This window comes from Carettochelys insculpta, chromosome 12 (genome assembly GCF_033958435.1).
Source record: "Carettochelys insculpta isolate YL-2023 chromosome 12, ASM3395843v1, whole genome shotgun sequence".
Lineage (NCBI taxonomy): Eukaryota > Metazoa > Chordata > Testudines > Carettochelyidae > Carettochelys > Carettochelys insculpta.
In genome coordinates, this window is record NC_134148.1 from 10070247 (window position 1) to 10097621 (window position 27375).

Sequence of the window (27375 nt, forward strand, 5' to 3'; positions counted from 1 at the left end):
TTGAGTCTCACATACATGTTCTCTACCATTCACAGTTAATCCCCACACAGATATTTCTGTGTCTTTCAGTGTGACTAACTGAACATTCTCTGACATGAGAGCAAAGACCCACTGAATGGCTTTATCAACTCTCACATGTCCTTTAGACAGATTTTCCTGACTGTAAAAAGTCACCATGCACTGGGAAAGTTACTCAATCACCTTGCTTGCTCTAACAATTGCCTGGGATTTTTGTAATGTCCAGTACGCAGCAAGGGCCGTTTGCTCACACACACCCAGTTTGCTCTCTGGACTAGTTAATGCTCTGCTGTAATACGCAATGGGTCTTTCCCCAGCACCTGTATCCTGGGTTAGCATACTAACAATACAGAAATTCTTAACACTAGGATACAGTACAAAGGGGAAGTCGTCATTAGGGGCGGCTAAGGTAGGTGCCTCCATCAATCCCTGTTTTAGACTTTCCCATGCCTTAGTTGCCTCTTCTGTCCAGGTCCAATGTGGTCTTTTAAGTACCTCATACAGGGGACCTGCCTTTTCTGCATGTCCTACCATAAAGTCTCTGCAAAAGTTAGTGAGTCCCAGAAAGGACTGCAGAGACTTGGTGTCTACCGGCATGGGTAGGTTAACAGTGCATTTTACTCTTTCCTTATCCACAGACCTTCCCCCAGAACTGAGTTGAATTCCCAGATACTGCACTTCTCTCTGTTTAGTCTGAGACTTCGAGGGGTTAAGTTTTAAGCCATAAGCTTGGCAGCTGGTCAACAGCTGTTTCAGTAACTCTTCATGCTCCTGCTCTGTTTTACTGACTATTAAAATGTCATGTACATACTGAACAATTCTTCCCGTTTATACTAGCCCCTCTTTCTCCAACATATTTCTCACTACTGTATGAAAAATTGTTGGTGCGTCACAGTACCCCATTGGCAAAACATTCCAGCAGTATTGCATACCTTGGAATACAAAAGATGTTTGATACTGAGACTCTGGGTCTAAAGGTAGACTCCAAAAGCCATTTGCCACATCAAGTACTGAGAACCACTTCATGTCGGGGTGACCACCTCCAACAGTTCGGGGTAAGCTGCCACCATGGGAGCTCCCCGTTTGGCAGTCTTGTTTAACCCCCAATAGTCAATAGTTAATCTCCATGTACCATCAGGTTTTTTGACTGGCGAAATTGGTGCCGCGTTAGGCACTGAACACCTTCTGATTAAATTTCGTTTTTCCAATTCTGTTATTACTTGCCTTAATGAGTCCTTTGCTTCCTGAGGTATTGGGTACTGCTTTATAAATGGGGGTGTATCTCCCTCCAATGTAACAGAGGTCTGCATTTTACCCGTATCTAGGGAGTCCGCTCCACAGATGGTGTGAATTTCAGTCCACCAGCTCTCCCAGCCTTTTGGTGCGGGAGGTGGTTGTTTAGGCTTTATTGCTTTTACTGTCTGTGCATCCAGTCCCATAGGGATTAGATTGATATCAGTTATACCTTGCATTACAGTGAGAGTTTGTCTAATACACGTTTGGAAAGTCCAAAATTAATCCCAGTCGTTTAATGGTTTCTGCCCCAATTAGATTCTCTCTCCCTGCAATAGCGCGCTTCTCGTGAATGGTATGCATCCCAAACTGGAGGGGAAGGGTTTTAACATTATACATTTGGTTAGTTCCAGATATTCCTTGTATTTGCACTGACTCTCCAACTGGATATGCATCAAAACTGTCTTTTACTGTAGGAATTTCAGCCCCCGTATCAATAGAAAATCTACTAGCCCTTCCCTGACTCGAATGCTTAAATGGGGGTGTCCCCATACATCTACCGTCATGGGTTGCTGGAAGATGCATTCTGAGTCGAGGATAGGGGTGTCCTATGCTACTGTATCAGTAGCGATTGGGTCGTTCAGTCCTGATGTCAGGACCGTCACCCTGGCTACCTTCGTCTCCGTCTTATCTTTTTCCTGTTGAGACTCCTTGTCAATCATACATGCCTGCAGCTGTGCCTGCAGCCTCTCAATCTTTCCTTTCAGGTTCAAGTTTTCCTGTTTTAGAACTCCAGGAGGTACCCACGAACTCTCTCTATCACCTCTTCTAATTCTACTTGGTCCATGACCTCTCCAACCCCGGCCACGACCACGGGGAGAGTATCCAGGACCCTCTGTCTTCCATTGTCCTAACTGAGTACACAGCTCATTAACAGGAGTTTCTTCCTGCTGCTTAATTGTTGTCTCCACCTTTGCAATCCATTCGTCCCAAGGTATCTCTTTATCTCCATTCTCACACCAAGCATTCATCCAGTCTAACACACCGGGAGGCAGCACCTCCAAAACAATTTGCTTCAAATCTTCCACGTTAGCAGACCCTGCTGTTAATCTGAGATAAGTTTGAATTCTGTCTGCCAATTTGGCTGGAGCCTCCCCCAGCAATCTTGCAATTCCTTTGAGAGTAGCTAACTCACTGGACAACTTAAAGTGCTTCTGAACCACACGTTTAAGCATCTGTGCAACATCATCATCAAAACCGAGGGTATGACAGTTCAGGGGTCCCAACAGGGTTTGCACCAAGATTGGTTCCTGCAACATGTCAATCCCTACTGCTTTGAGTAACTGTGAGCCTTTATGGAGCCATGCCAGAAACTCATTGAAATTTTCAGAGGGGGGAGGTCCAACAGCTGCAGCTAGCGCAGTTAGTTCATTAATCTTTAAAGCGTCGACCCTGGCTGTTAAGCCGCTCACGCATGGTGGATGGGGGGTAGGTTCCTGATCTCTCTCCCTTTCTGCATAGTTACAGCAGGGCCATGGTTTCCTCAAATGATCAGTTAAGTTTTTCGTTACAGTTTCCACTTCATCCCATATCTTTAATGCAGGAGGGCTAGGTGACTGCAGGGTAGCATCGGGGTAAAGGTGGGGAATAGGCTTTTCAGTGGGGCTTTCCATCCCATTTTCACCCATTTCTCCTGTTTTTACTGGAATTGATCTAGGTTTTGGGGAGGGCTTATCCAGAACCTGGCTTACATCATAAGGTGGCGGTTGCGGTGCAGTAGCCCCTGCCTGTGGGTCACGAAAGGATGGGTCAGCAGGGCCATTCCACAGGTGCCCATTGCAACGCCCATCCCAACTGTCCCAAGTTCCGTCTCTTAATTTGGCAAGAGCCACCTGTTTCCATTTCTGTCCCCATTCCTCGGGCACTATAACAGCACCTGAATTACGTTGAACACCAGGGGACGGCACTTCTCGCTTCTGCAGGTTTTCTACAGCTGTCTCCAATTGTTTATTTTCCTGCTTTACTTGCTCGAGCATATCGCGAGTCTGGACCGCCTGCTGCCCTGCTAAAAGAGCTTGGGCTTTCCAGTGCTCGACTGCCCAGGTTACCTCTTCTACTTCCCCTGTTTTTTCCATTACTTGTTTGGCCAGCAGGCCAGCATGCTGTCTAAGCCATCTCACGGCCATAGACATAAGTTGCAAAGTTCTTGCTTTTTTATTTTTATTACTATTTTTCAGAGCCTCAGTTTCTACCATAGCTCTACATATGCCAGTCCATGTTTCCCCACTCTTTTTTAAATTCATATTGGCCCCCTTTACTGGCAATCCAGAGGGTCCAAGAGTTATCAAACTCCGTGGGGATCATAAGGGAAGGGATCAGGGAGTTCCCTAGCTTGAGGTTTTCTGCCATGTTAGATCGCGATTCCTATAGCGGGCAGCTCTCTTACTCACCAGATCAGCGGTCGGGGTCACCAGTGTTGTCAGATGCTACCAGGGTGGTTCTCTGCTCTCTCCAGTGGTGGTATCACTCGGCTGCATGCGTGTGTTCCCTCTGTGCACTGCCCCAGCTCTGCAGATAGCCGACACGGCAGACCAGAAGAGAACCCCCAATGACCAAAGAGTCTCGTAAGGTCGGCCAGGTTTATTGCCATATTGGACACAATAGTAGTTCCCTGTAGACTTCTTAGTCTAAGTCAGGGCATGCTACAAATATGCACCCACGATCAATGGACTTGGCTCAGTCAGTGGCAGGACTTTCCACTGCCCCCTCGGCCGGACCCAGCCCACACCCCAGGAGTACATTCTTATACACTGGAACAAACAATTTACGCATCACTCCTGACGTACTGAGGTACAACCCTTCTACGTAGTCAGGTGCCGCCTCTTACCTTGTACGTGTTGGTTCGAACAAAACAACTCTATCCCTCATATTACCTTTTTGCCCCTGTCATTGGGATGGGTCGGCCTGTTGTTTGTTATCTGTGGAATGTTCCAGGGTAGGGTGTTCTGGTACCATGTTCATACTTCAATATGCTAGGTAGATATGTTTATGCAGCATCAACCCTCTTCTTGCCAACGTCTGTGAGCAATGCATTCCTTTAGCTCACAGCTGGACTTTGCTTTCTGTTAGCAAAGTCTTGACCATTACTTTAGTTCAGGCCTAAGGCCTCATACTGGGCCTGTACTTACTAGAGATTCAATTTTTGTCATTTCCTAATCTTGACAGCCAAGGGCAGTTGCGGCCCACGCTGGTCCTAAGAGAGTTCAACGCCTTCATTCAAAAGGCAGAGTTCAATAAATGGTGACATTGGCTTCCATTATTCCTGCCTTCAACCTAGGGGACGGTTATGCTGCCCTTGACCTAAAAGATGCTTATTTTCATATTTTGATCTTCTCAGAACACAGGAATTTTTTCAGGTTTATGGTTGGTCATTCATGCTATCAGTTTATGATGTTTCTGTTTGGCTTCTCTACGGCTCCTTGGTTTTTCACCCAACGTATGGTGGCTGCTTTTCTCAGAAAAAGGTGTGTTCAAGTGTTCCCATACCTGATGACTGACTCATAAGAGCAAGTCCAAAATCCCAGGTACTGAAGAATGTGGCATTAGTTCATGTGACATTTCATCGCCTAGGATTAATCCTGAACAAGGCCAAGCTGGCATCGGTACCCACTCAGCAGATAGACTTTGTAGGGGCCCTGTTGGATTTGACTCCAGTAAGGACATCACTAGCCAGTCAGAGGTTCAGAGCTATAGCGGACCTAGTAAAGGGGCTATGTCTGTCCCCCATTACAACTGCCAAAAATTGTATGAGACTGTTGGGTCAAATGATGGTGTGTATTTCTGTGGTGCAGCACTCCAAGCTCAGATTGTGCCCGCTACAAGCATGGTAGGCCCATGTGCACAGGCCCAACAGCCACCCATTAGACTCACTGGTCACATGTCTCCCCATGTGCTGGATTTTCTGGTGGTGTGGCTCCAGAAGGCAGTCATCTGTATGTTGGTCCCTTTCACTAGTCCACAACCCCACCTTTGTCAGTCCCTTTGGTTGTGGATTCACCTAAACAGAATGAAAATGGGCAATAACGCGAGGAAAAAAGTTGCCTACCTTTCATAAATGTTGTTGTTAGAGGTGTGTTGCTCATGTCCATTCCAAACCCACCCACTTCATCAGCATGCTCAGTAAGAAGGAACTGGGAGATATGGGGGGAAACTGTAGGAGTATATATGTGCAATCATAAAGGCAACACTGTAGGGAGTACCACTAAGGGAAAAAAAATCTGACAATTGTGCATGCAGTGTGAACACACCTAAATGTAATAGACATGAGCAACACATCTTGAAAAATGAGAGATAGAAGGGTAGGTAACTGGGATTTTTGTTTTTGTTTTGATCAAGAATACTCCTTTTAAATATTAATTGTGTATCACTTTTATTTAAATGTTTATGAAGGGTAAAAATCAGCTGTCAATCTGTCATTAAGAAGCACTGTTTTGGGGTTGTGGTGGTCATATGATTTCATGCACTGAAGAGTTGATCCAGGACCCATTGAAGTCAATGGAAAGGCTCCCATTATGTTTAATAGTTATACAACTAAACTGTAATCACATTTACTTTCTTAAAACTGGGGGTTCAGGTCCTAGTTTATCATTAATGAAAATGAGTTGGCTGGTCTCATCTAATCTTTATTCACCACACCATGAAACATTAAATAATTTAAGATCACTAATAAATCTTGCTAAAATGAGACTGAGGAGTGGAATAAAAGAGTTACGAAAGTTAGAGGGAAGGTTTATTGGCAGAATCAAGGGATGTGACTAATTGCACTAGAACTTCTTGTGGCCTGTGCTACATTAGGGCCTCATTTTCATGTGTACTGAAAGTATGCATAGTGAGAGTACTTTGTAATGCATATATCTTAAAATGAGCTCTAAAATATTCTAATTTTTACATTTTTCCCAAAGAACTTATGCAGATAAATTGAGCCCCAAAGTGGTCCAGTCTTTGCTGGATTTGCTGTGCAGTCAGTTGAAGAATCTATTGTCACAAGCTGGTGTGATGCTTATGGCTTCCTTTGGAGAAGGTGAAGATGAGGAAGAAGAAAAAAAGTTAGATCCAGATGGAGATAATGAGAGGAGAGACTTCAGAGGTACCACATTTATGACATTTTTGTTATATTAGAATTAATTTTCTCTTAAAAAGAGTAGCGGGATGACTATAACAGTCTAACTTTCCACTATCTTGTCTTTTTTGGATGGTCTTTTCTACCTGTTCAATATAGAATAAAATGCTACTGAATAAGAATGCTCCACTTACATAAGTGTTACACCCATTTGGCATATATGTAAAGGACTAACCACAGTATAAGGCAGTAGAGAACTGGGCCCTTTCCATGGTTAGGAAAAGAATATTATTCCCCTCCAGAAAATAAGATTGTGATAGTGGTTAGCACAGCTTTAATTTAAGGATCCTACTTTTCGATAATATAGACAAAATTATCCTCTGGTTTCCTCTCTGCTTATTGCTATGGCATAGTTCACATTCATTCCATATTTTAAAATTTCTATAGCTATGAACCTGCTGCAGAGAGATTTGATGTGAAAAACTTATCCTAACCTTTATACGCAATGGTCTATAGTCAGTTTTTAAGAAAAAAGTGCTTATAATGTGCAAATTTTTAAATAAAATATTGTCTCCTAAAGAACCCATTTTGTATAATGTGATATAAAATATTCAATGTTTAAGAAAATTATGTGTTCAAAAAAGCTTATGGAATTTTACTTAATTTGAGATGATAGATATTTGGCAACTCACAGCTGTTTTTCTTTTTAAGTACAGGTTCTACCTCCCTGGTCCAGCATGATCAAGACCTGAGTGGTCCCGGACAAGAGAATGCTGGACCAGGGAAGTTCCCTGCCAGAGGGTCCCAAACCACTGCCACCACACACCCAGTCCTTCTCCACTGCGCAGCTCCCCTACCTTCAGCTGGTGCCAAACTATCGCCCATGCCCAGGACTGCCAGAGGAAGCTAGCTCTGGCCTGCTTTGGGGACACAGCTCCAAACCTGCAGGACTGCTGGAGGAAGCTGGACCCCGCCTTGCGGGGCTGCAGGGGAAAGCTGGCTCTGGTCCCTGGGAATTGGGGTGTGGCAGATGCCACCCTTAGACCTGCTCCCGCACAGGGGCTGCTGAGGGGAAGGATGAGGGATACAGGCCAGAGAGTGTCAGATCTAGGAGTGCCACCCTGTCATAGTTTTGTGCTATGGACTAGTACTGTTGGTTATGTTTTAAGATCATAGACTCCTAGGGCTGGAGGAGATCTCTGGAGCTCACTGAGTCCAACCCTCTGCCCAAAGCAGGACCAACCACGTCTTTGTCAAGCTGGGCCTTAAAAACCTCTAGGAACAGAGACTCCACCACCTCCCTAGGTAACCCATTCCAGTACTTTACCACCTTCTTAATAAAATAGTTTTTTCTAAGGTCCAGCTTAGACCTCCTGCACTGCAACTTGAAACAATTGCTCCTTGTTCTGTCACCGTAGAGAACAGCCTGTCTACCTCCTCTTTGGACCTCTCCACCCACTTTCAGGTAGTTGATGGCTGCTATCAAATCTTCCCTCTGCCTCCACTCTTTTCTGTAGACTAATTAAACCCAAATCCTTCAGCTTCTCTTCATAGGTCATGTACTCCAGCTCCCTAGTCATTTTTGTTGCCCTCTGATGGATTCTCTCTAGTGCATCCACATCCTTTCTGTAATGGAAGGCCCAGAATTGGATGCAGCACTCCAGATGTGGCCTCACTAGTGTGGAATAAAGGGGAATAATCACTTCCCTAGTTTTGCTGACATTCTCTTACTAATTCACCCCAATATGCCATTAGCCTTCTTGGCTGCAAAGGCACACTGTAGACTCATACCCAGCCTCTCATGCACCGTAATCCCTAAATCCTTTTCTGCCAAACTTCTGCTTAGCCAGCCAGACCCCAGCCTGTAGTATTGCTCTGGGATTCTTGCATCCCATGTGCAGGACTCTGCACTTGTCCCTGTTGAACCACCTCAGATGACGTTTGGTGCAATCCTCCAGTTTGTCTAGGATAGAAAACAATTTTTATATTTTCATTTTAAACAGTCATCAACTAGTTAAAACGATAGTATCAGCTTAGGTAAGTCAGGAGCAAAGGTGAACTTAAGAGTTTTGGATCAAAAATCCATTTAAAAGGGGAAGAAAGAGCCTCTTAAGACAATTAGTGACATTTTATATTATGGGCAATTTTATGAATAGCAATAAATGGTTAATCAATTATTGTAGAATATTATAGTCCAGCAACTTAATAGATTGCTAATAATGTCTTAAAACTGCTCAAAACACCTTGTACTCAAGTGCATAACATGCTTAAACACTTATTTTTCAAATATAAATGCTTTAATATACCCAAAATATAAGATGCATCCAGGCAATTAGACTGCTATATACAGTTTGCAAATACTAAAAGTTTCGTGCCTGATTTTTAAGTAGGTATGCCATTGTTTGCACATACAGTTAGCTAATTATTGCCATCTGCATGCAAAATACTTTGTGCGGTTATGGTAATTGTGCATATAGTTATAAACCTAATTCATTTTAAAAGTTAGTCTGTATTCCATAAAACACACATGACCAATTTTGAATACAAAAGAACCAGAATTATGAACACCAGAATTATGAACCGACTAGTCAACCACACAATTAATTTGGAACCAGAAGTCCACAGTCAAGCAGTAGCAGAAACCAAAAAAGAAAACACAGTACAGTGCTAAATGTAAACTACTTTTTAAGAGAACTAAAAAAGGAAGATAGCATTTTTCTTCTTTCCAGTAAAGTTTTAAAGCTGTATTAAGTCAATGTTCAGTTGCAGATTTTTTAAAGAACAATGTTTGGTCTGAATTGTGAACATTTCAGTAGTGAACAACCTCCATTCTAAGGTGTTCACAACTCCGAGAGTGTACTTTAGTTATGATCTGCTAGTTTCACATTTTACAGCCTTACAATACAGCTTGGAAGCTGAGGTTGGTGGCAATCTGTTCTGGGCTCTCACTGTTCTCACAATCTTAAGCCGGCCCGCAACACCAACTGTGTGTGACTTTTTTCTCATGACCTAAATATTGTGTGTATATAGCTTCTTTACTGAAGGTATAGAAATTAATCGCTTAGAATATTTAGCAATAACTTTATTTTAATCTTCAGCTGCACTCAGAAAGCAACATGCAGCGGAATTGCACCTGGGAGACTTTTTAGTCTTTTTGCGAAGAGTTGTTTCTTCAAAAGCCATTCAATCAAAAATGGCTTCTCCAAAGTGGACAGAGGTGCTTCTTAATATTGCATCTCAGAAGTGTTGTTCAGGTAGGATCTCTACAAAATGGATTTTGTGTGTGTTGTTTCCAATATAAATGTTACTTATGCAATACTGAGTTAAAAATTGATTATTGTAAATCTGTTATGATGATTGTTGTTGTATTTTTACTCAGCATATTTCAGTTGTTGTTTTCTTCTTGTAGGAGTACCCTTAGTGGGCAACTTAAGGACCAGACTTCTTGCACTTCATGTATTAGAAGCTGTGTTGCCTGCCTGTGAATCTGGTGTTGAAGATGATCAGATGGCTCAGGTTTATATATTTTAAAATAAACTTTGAAGCTGTTTTGTACAGTAAATATAAAAATTTTAATTCAGTAGTGCATGGCAGATTTTCAGAATTTTGTCCGCCTGATGCTCACTGCAGATTTTAATCTAGTTATGAAATAGATCAGAATAATAAAGCCTGTTATTGGTTTTTACAAGTTTGGAATTAAAGTGATCTGAAGTATGCTCTCATACAACAGGTTGTTGAACAATTGTTCTCACTTCTGTCTGACTGCATGTGGGAGACACCGATAGCTCAGGCTAAATATGCAATTCAAATAAAAGAGAGAGAACATGAAATGAAGCTGCAGGTAATAGTCTTTTTTTTAAAAAATTTTCGTTAGATTCTGCTGAGTTATATAATTGAGACGTTTATTTTGTTCCATTTCTGATAGAAGCAGGGAGACTCTGAAGAAGAGGATGAGAATCTTCCAATACAGGAAGTGTCCTTTGATCCTGAGAGAGCTCAGTGCTGCGTAGTAGAGAGTGGGCAGATTTTAACTCATGGCAGTGGAGGTAAAGGATATGGACTAGCATCTACAGGAGTCACTTCAGGGTGTTATCAGTGGAAGGTATATGGAATAAAATGCATTTCTTTCTTCCTGGCTTTAGTTTTTCTTCACTTCAGAAGCATACTGTTTTTAAAATACATGTTCAAGAACATACTGAACTATAGAAGAAGCAAAACTTAGTAATTAGAGAATGGTTCTCAATCTAAAATAAACTGCACAATACTGTGCTTTGAATGCTCCTCTTAATCATAACACTGGCATTCTTAGTTGTTGCTTCAAACCAAGAACTGATAGCTATGAAATCCTTTAGGCTTTTTGGTTCTTGAGGGTAGTTTTCTTTTAAAACTACTGTCAGTATAAAAGTCATCAATTTAAAGCAGCCTGGGAAAAAATCTCCTCTAAAAATAATGGTTTTCATATTTTTTTGGTAGTGGCGGGGTGGGAATTAATTTTTTAAATTTATCATTATTATTTGTCATTGGGGTAAAAAGGGTGGCTAGATCTTGTATTTGGCCTAGTAAAGTTTCATGTTTTTTTGCAAAACTATCTTATATAAATCCAATTTTAATGTAACTAGACCAAATGCTTTGAAATTGCATTTTAGAGTTTTGACTTTGGAATATGGATCTTTCTTGCAGATTTATCTTCTCTCATAGTCAAGATTTGTATGGCAAAATTGGATTATCCAATCTTTGCTCTTGCCAAAATTTTGTCTAGAAATCATCTGTATGTAAAAGAAATGATCTGTTAAACTCCATTCTGGGTCCATTGGTGGTTGTATTATTACCAACACATCTGTTCTCATGTTCTTTACATCTCTTTTACCCCAGTCCCTGGTGTCATTCTTCTATTTGATAATGTGTCAGAGAATAGCATAAATTGTTCTTCCCACACAGATATCTCACTCTATGGCTACGTCTACACGTGCACGCTACATCGAAGTAGCTAATTTCGAAGTAGCGACATTGAAATAGCCTATTTCGATGAATAGCGTCTACACGTCCTCCAGGGCCGGCAACGTCGATGTTCAACTTCGACATTGCGCAGCCCAACATCGAAATAGGTGCAGCGAGGGAACGTCTACACGCCCAAGTAGCACACATCGAAATAGGGATGCCAGGCACAGCTGCAGACAGGGTCACAGGGCGGACTAGCGCTTCCGGAGCAACAGCTAGCCGCTCCCTTAAAGGGCCCCTCCCAGACACACTCAGCCTGCACAGCACGCGGTCTGAGGAGCCATAGGCACACAGACCCCGGGCGACGCAGTCATGGACCCCCAGCAGCAGCAGCAGCCAGAGGTCCACGCAGCCCTCCCGGCAGGAGCAGGGCTTGCCCTGCTCCGTGCCATGCGGGAGGCAGCTGAGCACCTCATTGCCCCAGAGGAGGAGATGCCCCCAGGGCAGCAGGGCTCAACCCCTACCCCTGCAGCACCCCGCACCCCCCCCCGCCTCACACACCGGCGGCTGTGGAGCTACCCCACCAGCACCGACTGGTGGGAGCGGCTGGTGCTTGGGGAGTGGGACGACGACCGCTGGCTCAGGAACTTCAGGATGAGCCGGCAGACATTTCTGGAGCTGTGCCAGTGGCTCACCCCCGCACTCAGGCACCAGGACACCGCCATGCGGCGTGCCCTCACAGTGCAGAAATGGGTCGGCATCGCTGTCTGGAAGCTGGCCACTCCAGACAGCTACCGATCCGTGGGCCAGCAGTTTGGTGTCGGCAAGGCCACCGTCGGGGCTGTCTTCATGGAGGTAAGCGAACCCACGGGGGGAGGGCAGGCCAGGGCAGGGGGAGGCCAGGACAGGGCAAGGCAGGGCAGGGCCACACACACCCTGCTCACCCCTCATTGGTGCTGTCCCATGTGCTTTCTCTGCAGGTTGTGCATGCCATCAACGCCATGCTCCTGCACAGGCTCGTGAGGCTGGGGGACCCAGATGCCACCATCGCCGCCTTTGCCACCCTGGGCTTCCCCAACTGCTTCGGGGCTCTGGATGGGACCCACTTTGATGAACAGGCCGCGGGGTGAACTCTGCCCAGGCCCCCTACTGCCCGCCCCTTCCTCCACCACACTCCTGCCCCAACGCCTACACCATGGAGCACCCCACCGCACCCCCCTCCCACTTGTCCTGGACAAATGACAGCACACACTTGTGGCTGAACTTAAACTTTTTTTTTTCTTTTCGAACCTTTTTTTTGTAACTGTAAATAAATATTTGAACCAAAAACTATGTACAAACATGTTGAACAAAAGCAATATGTACAAAAATAAAACAATACAAAGAAACAACAGTCCTCAATAATCAAAAGAAAACCAGGGAGGATAAAGGGGAGAACTATTTACATGGGGGGGACGGGGCAAACTGGGGGCAGAAAAGAACAGGGTCCAACTATATACAAGGGGGGGGCCACGTCCCGGGCCCCTCGCCCCTATAGCCTGGCACTGGGCGTTGGCGGCCGGGAGCCCCGCTGCGGTCGCAGCCTGGTCCGTGGCTGGGTGGGGGCGGGCTGGACCGGAAGGTGCGGTGGCCGGCGAGCGTCAGGTGGCTCCAGGGGTCCCTTGGCGCTCCGGCCCTCGCCGGTGGGTGGCGGGGCGACAGCAGACGGGACGGCGACGGGAGGAGCAGCTGGTGGTGGGACTGCAGGAGCAGGCAGGGCGGGCGATGTGGCGGCCGGCGTGGCATGGGGGGCCAGGTAGTCCATCAAGCGGTTAAATGTCTCCATGTAGGCCCCCCATGCCTCCTGGCGCCAGGCCAGCGCCCGCTCCTGCAGCTGGAGGTGCTGCTCCGCGACCTCCAGCTGCCGACGGTGGATGGCCAGCAGCTGGGGGTCCGTCGCCGTCGGCTGTTGGTGGCGCGGGGTCCGCCGTCTAGCCCGCCGTGGGGCCGGTCGGCCCTCGGCTGAGGGGCTGGCCTGGAGCGATGGTCCTGGAGGGCTCTCCGGGACGACTGATGCCTCGCCGGCGCTCTCTTCCGGTCCTTCTGATGGTGCAGGTGCAGGACACAGGAGAGGAGGTGGGGAAGAAGAATGGAGACAGGCGTTAGTGTGGGCCCCGAGCCGTGGCCTTTGTCCCCCCAGCCCTGTGCTGCAGGTTCCCCATCCTCGTCCCCGGGAGATGCTGCTGTGATGGATGGGGTTCAGGGGTCCCCCTGCCCTGCACCCCGTCCTCTGGTGGGAGCGACTCTCACTTCACCCCGCAGGGTCTGACAGCAGGAGAGGTTTCTTAGGCCACAGATGCCCGGTTTCTCCCAGGAGTGACAGCACCAGCTGTCGGAAGAGACAGTCCTTCCAACCCATCCTGGGGAGAAGACCTCAAGGGGTGCCCCTCTGGGATGCAGCTTTCCCCCTCCTCAGGCTGGCTGCCTTCCAGCTCCCCCTTCCCCTAGCCTGTACCTGTGGGCCCCGCCCTCGCCCCCCAATTCCAAGCCAGCTCGGCTCCTCCCTCCTGTTTGTTCAGGGCAGAGGTGTCACCTGCCAGCTATAGCCCCAGGATCCTCCTTTGCCCCTGGGAGCTATTCGGCTCTTGTTGCTCATATGTAGCCTGAGTCTCCCTTTGGCACTCCCCCCACTCCATCACATGCTGCTGCTGCGGGGTGTCCCACCCCCTCCTCCCGGGGGCCCCTCGAGGTTCCGCTCCCCCCTGGCCCGGCGATGGGGCATGGCACTGTCATGCGGGGTGGGCGGGGGCAGGAGCTGATGCAGTGCTGTGAGGGCCGTGGCCCTGGTGTCCTTGGGGCCATGGCCATGTGAGCATGTGGGGGGCCCTGGACACATCTCTTACCCCCGCCCCTCAAGCCCAGGGGTGTCCACCAGAGGGGGGTACCTATCTGTCGGTCTGCTCCCACGGTCCGGAGATCCCCGGGGGGCGGAGGCCCTGCTGCTGCTCCGGGATGGCAGGAGGAGGATCTGCAGCCCGGATTCTGCGGAGGAGGAGCCCCCCTCCTCCTCCTTCTCCTCCTCCTGCCGCGATGTCCCGGGGGGGGCCCCCGGGGTGCGGGGCTTGCCTCCGGGGCGGACTCCGTCTGCAGGGCCTGCTGGGGCTCGTCGGCCGAGGTGTCAAGGGTGGCCGGAGGGGAGGAGGTGTGCCGGGGGCCCAGGATATCCCTGAGCTCCCTGTAAAAGGGGCAAGTGACGGGGGCGGCCCCATATCGGCTGGCCGCATCCCGGGCCCGGGAGTAACCCTGCCGCAGCTCCTTGACCTTACTCCTGACGTGGTCAGGAGTGCGGGCAGGGTGACCCTGGGCAGCCAGGCCGTCAGCCAGCCGAGCGAACGCATCCGCGTTCCGCCTCTTGCTCCCCATTACCTGGAGCACCTCCTCCTCGCTCCAGAGCCCCAGCAGGTCCCGCAGCTCGGCCTCTATCCAGGAGGGGCCCCGCTGCCGCTTGCCAGCCTGGGTGCCCTGGCTCCCCTTGGGGGGGTGGTCCCCTGGGGGCGCTGGGGGTGCTGCCGGCCAGCCATTGCAGCTGTGTGGGGGGCTGAGGGTGGTGCAGGCTGGCCGCGTGTGCAGGCTGCAGCCTGCACGTTCCCTCAGCTTCCTGCACAGGAAGGGAGGGGGAGGGGACCTTTGAGGGGCCGCTCCACGCGGCCACCAGTGAGCTGAGGGGCTGGAGAGAGCGTCTCTCAACCCCCCAGCTGATGGCCGCCATGGAGGACCCAGCAATTTCGACGTTGCAGGACGCGGATCGTCTACACTTGCCCTACTTCGATGTTGAACATCGAAGTAGGGCGCTATTCCGATCCCCTCATGAGGTTAGTGACTTCGATGTCTCGCCGCCTAAAGTCGAAGTTAACTTCGAAATAGCGCCCAACGCGTGTAGCCGCGACGGGCGCTATTTCGAAGTTAGTGCTGCTACTTCGAAGTAGCGTGCACGTGTAGACGCGGCTTATATGAACCTAATTTAACCTTGCATTTCAAAGATCTGTTTCCAGGATCAAGTTCCCAAATAGTCTAAAATTCATCCTTGTAGTTTTGTCTTATATGCTTAATTATTACTAACCTTTTGAAATTTTCTCCTCCACAAGAGCTACGTTTCATTTGCTGTCTAGTAATAGTGAGAACACACAAGACGATGTTAATAGCATCCTGGTATCCAAACCCCCCACTCCCCATGTGTGTGTGTACAGTATGTGGAGTTCATCAGATTTTTATTTAATTTTTCTGCCAAATTCCTTCAACAATAGAAGTTGTCAACTAGGTAGTCTGTAACTTGCTGTCTCCAAGCTCAGTTCCCCAAAGTCCTTTCTTCCGATGAAGATCCTGGCTACATCTACTCTACAGAGATCTTTTGAAAGAAGCTTTTCCAGAAGATCTCTTTTGCAAGAGTGTGTCCACACAGCCCCCCTCCCCCACCCGCCTTCTGAAAGAAAGGGCATGGGATCAAAAATGAAGACTGTTCTTTCGAAAGAAGAGCCCTGCCGAGCATCTACACACACTTTCTTTTGAAAAAAGCTTTCGAAAGGGGGTGCTCTTCCTGAAAGGGAACAAGAAGAATGATTTTGAAAGGAGCACCACGTTCTTTCAATTCACTTTCGAAAGAATGTTTTTTGCGTGAAGAGCCCCCTTTTTTCAAAAGAACTTTATAGTGTAGACGCAGCCCCTCTGACTTCTTCCATTTTTACAGCTTGTTACACCTGCAGACGATTGACTTTCTCTCATCTTAGTCTAAGATTCATCTCAAGACTCTCGGAAGGGACTCATTTGGTACCAGAATATTTCAATGACACATTTCTTTATACACATTGTGCCAGAGTAGCTTTGCTCATAATTAGCACTACGTTAGTCTGCAAATAGTGCTTTTTGAAATCAGTGGAACTACACACACAGTAGAGTCCTGTTCAGTGTAAGCAATCACATATTGGAATCTGCCCCTTTCGCTCTGTGCCTGGTTAATGGCTGTGTTAACTTGGTTAATATGGCAGTTGGACCAAAATCCCAGTTCTGAATCCTGTCTCTGTGCAGTCTTCCTACTGAGCCTTTTTCAGTAACCTCATATATTTACTCCTTGACCTTTTCAAACCCCTTATCTCTGGGTGATGTCATCCACCATGCTGGGCCTCCTTTCCAGCAGTTCGTCTTCCCTCCAATTCCCAAGCCATCAAGAATTACTCTCTTCTTCTTGCCAGCTGGCCAGCCAGCCAATCTCCCGTTTCAAGATGCAGGGTGGTTATTTGTTTTTATATAGTTTGTCCTCTTCAACCAGGCTGACAGAACTCCTTTTTCTTAATTGTGGATGAGCATAAACTCCTAATATAAATACAAGAAGTGTAAAAAAAACTGAATACTTTTCTCATAAATTTTGAATGGAAATATAAAAAGGGAGAAGGCCAAAATGTGTTAGCCAAAGATGATGATTGTAGCACTGTCTCACCTTGGACAAGGCTCATGTCAGAAGAAGCTCTGCCAGCTTCTGGGTAAGGAAGCAAAACTTTTCCTGAGTCAGTTATGAAAAACTTACCACATGGGCATGCCAACACACTTTCAGTAGATGTTCTAAGTACATCAGAGCCACACAGTGCATTTATATTAGCCTGGTTTTGACACGTAAGGCTGCGCTGCCATCTGAAGGGAGTATTAGACACCAATGTAGGTTGATCTGAATTTCTCCACTCAGAGAATACATACTTTTTCTAATGGGTAAATGACATTTCTTAGACAAGTTTATTCTCTAATAAATCATCATGTTACAAACCTAGTTGCATGTCGAGTTAGAGTTTTTGTTTTATTTCTTCATTCTCTCGAGGATAGTGGCTGTTATCTGTAGCACTGTGGCACTTTTCTGGGTAAATCATTCAATTTAAATGTGAATGAAACTAATTTATTTTGCTGACTATATATCTTGCATATTAACGTGTAAATGTTCACTTTTAAATTGAAAGTGCTCCGGTATTTGATTTGTTTGGAAGAGTTAATGTAAACTTTTGAGACATCTATTGGTGTCCAAATATTCACTTTTACTGGCAGCCAGTAGAGCAGAATAAATCACTCATTTGAGACTGACCTTGTCATTGGAAAAATATAATTTGAGACAAGATTGTATGTAACTATTATGTTAGATACTAAATTACGAATATTTTCATAACTTACACATAACCTGTTTAAAGCTGTCCTTTAATTCTTATATTAAAGGTGCATTCTGCTCACTATTTGAATATAATTCCTATGATCAAAATTCTATTGGTATGTTGAATTATGCCATGGTATTTTTTTTAATCCTTCTAGTTCTATATTGTGAAAGAAAATCGAGGCAATGAAGGCACATGCGTAGGAGTGTCTCGCTGGCCAGTACATGACTTTAACCATCGCACTACCTCAGACATGTGGCTGTATAGAGCCTACAGTGGTAACCTCTATCATAATGGGGAACAGACACTGACTCTGTCGAGTTTTACTCAAGGAGACTTCATCACTTGTGTACTAGATATGGAAGCTAGAACTATTTCCTTTGGTAAAAATGGAGAGGTATTTAACTGTTTTCTATCTTTCTTTTTCTGTTAATATTTTACTGCAATAGCTTTGTCTGTAAATATTTGGTATGTTACAAATGATTCTAAAACCACAAAAAGTTAGTTTTATTACTTACATAGATTATAAAGACAGAAAAATATTTTTAATTGTTTAATTCTGGAAACCTTTTGTTATGTTAAAAGTTTCTATTCCTTGTCTTATTTTTAACTAGGAACCAAAACTAGCTTTTGAAGATGTGGATGCAGCAGAATTATACCCTTGTGTAATGTTCTATAGCAGTAATCCAGGAGAAAAGGTACCTGAAATTTATCTCTGCATAATAGTGACAGGTCATATGAGCTTTATTATTTGCTTCCTGTGCTACTGTATGGAAATGTTGAATCCTTTTTTAGCTGATCTATGGAAAGAGTTGCACTGATTGTTCATTATACCACATGAATTTTGGGTCACTCCTTCACTACCAGAAAAATATGTAGTAAACCTTAAATTCCTACCTTTTGCAATCTTTTGTGTCCAGCAGGAATCTGAATCTTGTATCCACATATCTGTCAGTAGAACAGGAACAAATTCCAGTATTAGGAATATTTTGAACTACCTACATTTCCTTTTTAGACACCCATGAATTTATTTATTTCTTGCATTTCACATACTTATTGAAGTCTGTTTGTAAAGGTGCAGGTGTGTTTCAATACCAAGAAAATATGGTGTTGCATTCCATGGAGGAGAGACATGAAAAGACAGAACTGTTAGATTTTTTTTTTCAATTCAGAAGACAAGACTACAGAATTAGAATAAGCTTTGAAATACAAGTTAAGAGGGTCACTTTGATTTTTTTTCTTAACATGAAGGTGAAAATATGTGATATGCAGATGCGTGGCACCCCAAGAGACTTGCTTCCTGGTGACCCTATCTGTAGCCCTGTGGCTACAGTGCTGGCAGAAGCCACTATCCAACTTATCCGCATCCTTCATCGTGCAGACCATTGGACACACTGCATCAATAAAAAAATGATGGAACGGCTGCAAAAAATCAAAATGTGCCTTAAAGAAGCAGGTCAAAAACTGAAGAAAAGTCGCTCAGTCCAAAGCCGAGATGAGAATGACATGAGAGAGGAGAAAGATAATAAAGAAGAGGAGAAAAATAAACATTGTAGGCATGGTCTTGCTGACCTCTCAGAACTTCAGCTCAAGACTCTCTGTGTAGAGGTGTGGCCTGTGCTTGCGGTAATCGGTGGAGTTGATGCTGGTCTTAGAGTTGGAGGCCGATGTGTACACAAGCAAACTGGGCGTCATGCCACCTTGCTTGGAGTAGCCAAAGAAGGCAGTACATCTGCTAAGGTCCAGTGGGATGAAGCAGAAATTACTATCAGGTAAAGTGAACTCAGTTATTCTTTGCAATAGTTAGCAATTTTTAGCACTTAAATTCATAAGTAACATACATTTGAAACATGAAGTTTCAGTCACTAGTAATTTTAAACTTAAACCTGAATGCTTCAACGTGTTAAAGCAACTTTCAATAATTTTAATTTGAAAAACAAATCAGTTTAACTTTGAATGTAGAGAGAGAAAAATCTTTCATATCTTCTATATAATTGTCATTTGGAAAGCTAGAATTCATTGATCTGTTTTGATCGTTTTTAAATTTAAGTGTTGCCTCTAAATTTCCTAATTTGAGGACATCCCCATGTTTGAAGTTTATACAGACAACTCTTTCACATCCAACATTATGTTGTTTAGAACTCTCAAATAACCAGCATTTTAACCATAAATAAATTTTAGTTACATTTTCCGTAAGTACAGTATAGTGAAAGTAAGTACAAAGAAATACAGCAAATACAGTATAAGTTTACAGTGTACAATACAACTGTTGTTAGTAAAGTACTCTGCATACATTTTTGTTTGTTTCTGAATATCTAATCTTGTTTTTCTTTAGTGTTAAGCATTGCTAGGTCTACACTTTTATTATCCAGAATATTTGAATATCCGGCAACCTCCTATTTCCAGGGCTGCCAGATATGAAAGAGTTTACTGTATATAGGGTTATTAATATGCTATCTTTCTGAATTTTTATTCCAGCTTTTTGGATACAAATTTTATTGACTAGCTTGCATTTTTGCTGTAATTAATGAGCTAAGTCACATCTGCAAGTGGCGGGAATTCTGTTTTGGTTTATCAGAAATGGGCAATTGTGGCTCTGCCATATTGTCCTCTCCTGCCTATTGAAATTGCTGCATAGGGCTTTCAAGGCCAGCAGGTGGGACAGTTGTGCCTTCTCCTAGTGGTGGATAACCGTGTCTCAGTTATTGCCGCTGTGAAGCAGTATTTACTCCAAACACTTGTATGCCTTGGACTTGCTAAACAATCAACACTATATTTATCCCTTCCTTTTTTTTTTTAATTGAGGAGGAAGCAATCCTGAAGCACTTTAAAAGACTAACAAAATAATTTATTAGCTGATGAGCGTTTGTGGGACAGAGCCACTTCTTTAGATCTGGAAAATTCTGATCCTCTCTGTCACTATTGTGGCAGACTGCTGCCTAGGCTGCAGGACCCTGCTAGAAGGCAGATATGCCAGCTGGCGGGCTAATGTTTTTTATTTCCTGAGTAAGTGCAGTTGGAGCAGGCAGCTGGGGCCTCCTTAGGAGTCAGCTACAGCTGAGTCTAATCAGCATCCATGGTCAGCTGAGGTCCTGGAGTTCCTATAAAAAGCTCCCCGCTTTGTAGCAGTGGGGAAGGAATTGGAAGGTATGCCCAAGAGAAGGAGCAGAGCAGAGCAAGAAGATACCATGGGAAAGTGGTGGGCGAAGTGGCCCAGGGTGAGGTTGCTACACTGGGGCAGGTGTGAAGGCCCTGCCAGCTGCTACTTGTTCTCTTAGGGCCCCTGGGCCAGCGCCAGGGTAGAGGGTAGGTCTGGACTCCCCCCACCCTTCCCCAGAGGGTTACCTCACTGGAGCAGGTGAAGGCCTGCAATGGGGGTGACTTTATTCTCCCCATTCTGGATTTGCCTATGATGAGAATGGCTCGCTAAGTGGAGATTCCTGCCTCTGGAAAGACCTGGGCAGATAAGTGACCTCTGTGAGTCTCTGAGGCGTGACAGAGAACCGCTGGAAAGTGCAGGGACCCACAGAGACTGATGGGAAACTGTCACACTGTTCATTTTGGGAATTTATTTCCAGCAGATTCTCTGAGTCTGCAAGGTTGAGTGACTTCACCTATTGCATTTTTATAGACTATTAAGTGCCTCCCATGGAGGGAAACAATCTGAAGAAAATTCTTTGTGGTGAGCTTCATGGAGTCTTCTAGCCCCTCCTGCATTTATCCTTATGTGAACTGACTGATGTGTTTTGCAGAAAATTAGATTTCCTTATATTCGTATTTTCTGTTGATAGTTTGATTCCCAGTCTTATAAATACATCACCACTGATTTTTTTTGTCTTAGGATAATTATATTTAAAAGTTTAATTCTTCTTTAAGGTAGATTATGGCTGTTTACGTCTCTTAGGCTGTGTCTACACGGGCACAAATCTTTGAAATAGCTGTATTTAGCATTAGCATTATTAGCCTCATTAGCATTAGGATGCTTCCATCCACAGCGCTTCGAAAGTGCATGGCTACACAGTGATCAGGATAAGGGGATTTCGAAAGGTGAGGGGTCCTTTCAAAAAGGAACCCGTGTAGCCGCGCCGAGCCGCACGCTTTCGAAGCGCCGCAGGCAGAAGTGTCCTAATGCGAATGAGGCACTGAATATTCAATTCAGCGCCTCATTAGTAATCTTCGAAATATGGCTATTTTGAAGACTTGTGCCCATGTAGACACAGCCTTAGAACTGTTGTGACTGTGACTTAGTTTGCAGACTATTGCCATGTTTTTACACACAAGTTACGCCAGTTTAACTGAATCAGTTTCAATTAATTCACTCTACCAAATTAAATCAAGTGTAAGCAGATTTGAATGAATCAGTTTGCACCGATTTTAAAATCCATTTAAACAATCTATTCTTCTATTTGCCCTACTTTTGAGGGAGAGGATGTTTGTGTTTTTTAGGCAATATTTTAAATAAGGGTCTGTCACCAGGGATAGGAGCTGTTACATGCATGGTATGCCTCAGCTGACTAGTCATTGTTAGGATGCAGGAATGGATGTCATTGATTAAAAAATAGTCTGAGCGGTAGCTGTGTTAGTCTGTAGCTTCACAAAAAATAAGCAGTTCTGTAGTACCTTAAAGACTGACAAATGTAACTTATTAGGTAATGAGCTTTTGTGGGTAAGACTCACTGCTGCTTCAGATTTTCAGATTGCATTAGATAAGAATCCAGTGTTTATATGGGGGTGGGGCAAAGGGTCACCTGTAATTAATAAGACCAGTGGAAGAAGTAAATTAAATAGGATGTGTGCTATTTCTGGGAATGTCAGAGATGGGGTAATAGCCCTCATAATGTGAAAGATAATTGAGATTTCTGTTAAGATCAACTTCCCCATCTTTGTTATTCACAGGAATGGCACACATCCCACTTGTTTAATTTACTTCTTCCATTGGTCCTACTAGTGACACCTCTTTTTCCCCCTTTCTTTCAGTACCCCCCACCATATAAACCCTGTCGTCTTATCTGTTCCAGTCTGAGAAAGTGGGTCTTATCTTACAAAAGCTCATTACCTAGTTTTGTTACTCTTTAACGTGCTTGCAGGACTGCTTGTTTTAATGATAAAAAATAACTCTTACACTAATATTCAGTGATTGAACTGATCCCTCAATTGCCATTGATGCTTATGGATATCATTTTTGTGCATCTTGGCAATAAACAAATAAACAGTAGAGTGAAACTGATAAAACACAGGCTGCAGCTTTAAGCCAACATTGCAGAAGTGCAGGAGTTTTCATCATTAAATCTTTGCCCATCAGTCCTTCACAAGCTAGAAATAAAATTCAGCTCAAACTGATTTCAGAAACTTCAGTGATAATTATAAGAAATAGTATTATAAATTACTTAAAACATTTAAAACAGTGTAGCAGAAATTTGTCTTTACCTAAGTGATGGATTATATGAACTTTCTGAAAATTAACATTCATTGTTGAAATATATGTGCATGTCTCACTTCCTTTGCGTTGTGTGTCATATCTCCTTGTTTTCTGATCATAACCTCATTTCTTTCCCTTGTTTACATTTAATTTTTAGATTTTCAGTTCATTTAAATTGTTTTAGTAAATATATTTTGTCTTATTTTGCCTACATTATTTCCTGTACTTTCCTCTTGTCTATCCCTCACTTGCTTCTTCCTGTGTCATTCTGATCTTTATTAAAGCTTCCCAACTTTTTGGTCGCCTAGTGATACTCCATTGTATAATCTGGAGCCCTGTGAACCACTGCCTTTTGATGTTGCAAGATTCCGTGGACTGACAGCCTCTGTGTTGATGGACCTTACCTATCTGACTGGTATTCATGAAGACTTGGGAAAACAGAGTGTCAAGAGACATGAGAAAAAACACAGACATGAAAATGAAGATAAAGGGGATGTTGAACAGAAAATGGATGGAGATAATGGATCAGATATGCGATCACTCCTGAGTACTGATGATATCAAAGGACCTATCACTACATGTTCCAAGTCAGAAAATGAAATAGCTTCCTTCTCTTTAGAACCAACACCACTAGGTATGGAGCCCCAGCATCAAACTGTAGAGGGAAAAAGAAAGAATCACGAACACGTACCAAGAAATCATGATGTAGTGCAGTCAGAAATCAGAGCCGTACAGTTATCCTACCTTTACCTTGGTGCTATGAAATCACTTAGTGTTCTTCTTAGTTGTAGTAAATATGCTGAATTATTACTGATACCAAAAATCCTTGCAGAAAATGGTCACAATTCTGATTGTGCTAGTTCTCCAGTTGTTCATGAAGATGTTGAAATGCGTGCTGCGTTGCAGTTCCTGATGCGCCACATGGTGAAACGGGCAGTCATGCGTTCACCAATAAAGAGAGCTCTAGGACTAGCTGATTTGGAACGAGCACAAGCCATGATCTACAAGTTAGTGGTTAACGGGCTGTTGGAAGATCAATTTGGTGGCAAAATTAAACAAGGTACCTTTTTCAATTTATGATAATATATAGATTTGCTAAGTTAATTATAGTTAAAATTATCTAGAATATGGATTTAGATTATATATAGGCTTATATTACTGCAGTAATTGAGACTTGTGAAAATCTCAAGGAACAAAATTAAGGAAGGCAGCAAATCTTACTCATTCTCTAGAACTTATATTAGTGATTTCTCCACCTCTCCCTTTTGTTGAGCTTATTAAAATAGATACTGATACTTAAGGTACACTTTCAGAGCTATATGCAAGAAGAATGCACATCACTGCTGTCAGGAAAAATAGATTTGTAGTTTTTACACTCAACCTTTGAAAGATACATTCTCTCCTTCTGGCTGTGGCCACACTAGTCCCGCCCTTCTTTTGGAAGGGGCATGGTAATGAGGGATTTTGGAAGATGCAAATGAGGTGCTGTCATGAATATGCTGCACCTCATTAGAATAATTGCAGCCACACACAGTTCGAAAGTGCCACTTTTGCAACACACACTGCCCATTTAGCCCTGGGGGCCTTTCAAAATGACCCCCTGATTTCAAAAGCCCCTTCTTCCCATTTGGTTTTGGGAAGAAGGGGCTTTTGAAATCAGGGGTCCTTTCAGAAGTTCCCCAGGGCTAAACAGGCAGTGTGTGTTTTGAAAGCAGTACTTTCAAATTGTGCGTGGCTGCAATTATTCTAATGAGGTGCAGCATATTCATGACAGCACCTCATTAGCATCTTCCAAAATCCCTCATTACCATGCCCCTTCTGAAAGGGAGGAGTCGTGTGGCTATGACCTCTGCGTTATATACATTGTGACACAGGTCTACCTGATTTTAGCGTGGCTGATCATGGGTTTATGGTCAGTGTAAACTAAAAAGAAATGTGTTGAACATTGTCCAGCAATGTTGTTTAAATTCTCAATTAGCAGAATTTTTGGAATTAGCTGATATGCTGACTTTGAAGAGACAAGGAGAGAGCACAAATAGTGTAACGTTTCGTCTTAGAATCTATGTATGCCTGTAGAATGATGTTGTCGGAGCTTCAGGGAAGCTACTTATCACCCTGTCCTACTCAAAATAGCAGGCTTTGAACCTCTTTAATTTTGTTTTAGTTGAAAAAGAACAAATAAAAATGGTAAACAACTGGCTAGCTCAGATGTAGAAACTTATTTAATAGTCTACATTCTTTTGCTGTGGGGAAACTATGTGGCTTGTTTGACATAATTTTTGTAAATAACTGTGTCTACACCAGCAATTACTTATCTTAATCTCTTAAACCTCATCTTGCAAACAAAAGAGAATTTAAATATAAATGCTGTGTCATAGTATTTATAATAAGAACTAATGAAGAAAGGAACTCTTTCTCCTCTTCTCACCTTAAAAAAAAATGTTTATGAACTATTTTTAATCTTTATGTGAATAACGTGACTTGGCCAACATATTTTCCTTAGCAAGATATTGGGCAGAAAGGCTTTTGTAAACTGTGAAATCTGAATGTGTATTTTACAAAAACAGTATTTCTCCTTATTAATGACTGTTAAAGAGAAGTAAACCATTACATGAAACTTAAGTCTAGGTAGATTCTGTAGCATTATCTTAATGTCCTATAACCTTTTTCCATTGCAGAAGTAGATCAACAAGCAGAAGAAAGTGACCAAGCACAGCAGGCCCAAACACCAGTTACTACCAGTCCTTCTGCTTCTAGTACTACATCTTTCATGAGCAGCTCTCTGGAGGATACGACTACTGCTACTACCCCAGTAACAGATACTGAAACAGTGCCAGCTTCAGAATCACCTGGAGTCATGCCTCTTAGTCTTCTTAGGTAAAACACCTTATTTTTATTTATTTATTTTTTTAAGTACATTTGACTGATTTTGTTTGTTAGCTAAAGTAGGTCATTTTGATATGCTACTTTTTAGTGTCTTTGTCCTGCTGGGTGGCTTCTTCAAATTTCTGATATTTTTATTTTCCATCATGAATTCCTTCTACAGAGAGAGGCTATATACTTGTCACTATACCTCAGAAGCTACTGGACTTTTAGAAATAGAAAAGCTGTTTTAGGACATTTGTGCACTAAAGATCTTAATGTTCTAGAACTAGAAGCTCTTTAAAATACTTTCCTTATATACTTCCTCATGTCCTGGATTTGGTTTGTTATGTTATTTTTAAGAGGCTGCTGACATCTAACATTTCAACTTCGTTAATTCTGTAGCTAGATCTATATTTGGTTCAGGAGAGTTACCCTTCAATGCCTATGTATTGAACCTTTCTCAGTTGTCACCTGGTAGTATGACAGTGCCAGTTAATCTCCTGCAGAGTAGACCTGCTATTTGTGACGAAGAATGAAAGCTTGTTTGCATTAAATGGAATTCAGTTTTGAGTTTCTGCTGCTGTGAATCCACTGGCAAATGGATTTCCATTTGGTTTTTTTTGAAAAACCGAATACCAAAATATTGATGCTGTGGGTGACTGGAAAATTAGAGCTGCTTCAGAAGGAGATGGAGAGATACTGAGGCAGTATACTTGGACTGGCAGAGATGCATTAGATGGCATCAGGAGAGATGTGTGGTTGCAAAGTCATTTAGTCAGGGAAAGAAATGAAGCACGAGTCAGGAGTCGGATTCCTTCTTAGCAAAGGAGCGAGAGGAGCATTATCAGGCTACAAACCAGTGAGTGCAAGAATGATGGTAGCGAGATTTGAACCAAAACCATTCAGCATCTCGGTCATTCAGGTGTATGCACCCACGTTTGACTGTACAGAGGAAGAGATTGAGCCATTCTATAAAGACTTGACCAAGGCTGTGGAGGAGATACCAAAGAGAGATGTGTTGATTATTGGAGGAGATTGGAATGTGAAGGTTGGAACAGATAAGAAGACTGGGGGAGAGTCATGGGAAGATTTGGATATGGGGAAAGAAACAAATGAGGCAAGAAACAACTAGAGTTTGCTACAGAGCATGAGATGGTGACGTGCAACACAGGATTCCAAAAAAAGGACTGTAGGAAGTAGACATGGCTTTCGAATGATGGGAAGTCCAAGAACATGATAGATTTGATTTTGGTAAGAAGGAGATGGGTAACATCAGTACAACAATGCCGAACTTTCCAAGGAGCAGATATAGATTCAGACCACAATCTGAAGATTGCAAGCATCAATCTAAAATTCAAGGGAAAGTGTAAGACATGCTTTAAGAATAGAAGCAATGGGGTGAGGCTAGGCGAGGAAGAAATAGGGAATGGGTACAGAGCAGCGCTTGAAGAGAAGTTTTGGAATTCAGCCACAGAGAAGGACGTAGATAAGGGAGTCAAAGGGATGGCCATGGCGATAGAAGAGATAAATTGAGCAGACTGTCCCAGAAGAAGAGAAGATCAATAAGGAGTAGATTATACAGGAGACACTGAAGTTGGTCGAAGAGAGCATTGAAGATC

General features: G+C 43.8%; 1 protein-coding gene across 9 annotated transcripts in view; it reads left to right on the forward strand.

Annotated features, from left to right (window-relative positions):
- The window catches only part of HERC1 (HECT and RLD domain containing E3 ubiquitin protein ligase family member 1), a 280539-nt gene that overhangs the window by 147378 nt on the left and 105786 nt on the right, over positions 1–27375 (forward strand). For 7 of the 9 annotated variants that reach the window (XM_075007327.1, XM_075007333.1, XM_075007330.1 and 4 more), the window contains 10 exons: positions 6213–6397; positions 9469–9624; positions 9780–9886; positions 10101–10211; positions 10296–10472; positions 17630–17869; positions 18087–18170; positions 18724–19244; positions 23176–23951; positions 25570–25768. In XM_075007327.1, the coding sequence (XP_074863428.1) occupies positions 6213–6397; positions 9469–9624; positions 9780–9886; positions 10101–10211; positions 10296–10472; positions 17630–17869; positions 18087–18170; positions 18724–19244; positions 23176–23951; positions 25570–25768 (2556 nt within the window). The remainder of the gene's footprint in view (positions 1–6212; positions 6398–9468; positions 9625–9779; positions 9887–10100; positions 10212–10295; positions 10473–17629; positions 17870–18086; positions 18171–18723; positions 19245–23175; positions 23952–25569; positions 25769–27375) is intronic. The other 2 variants (XM_075007334.1, XM_075007331.1) reach the window with 2 other exon arrangements.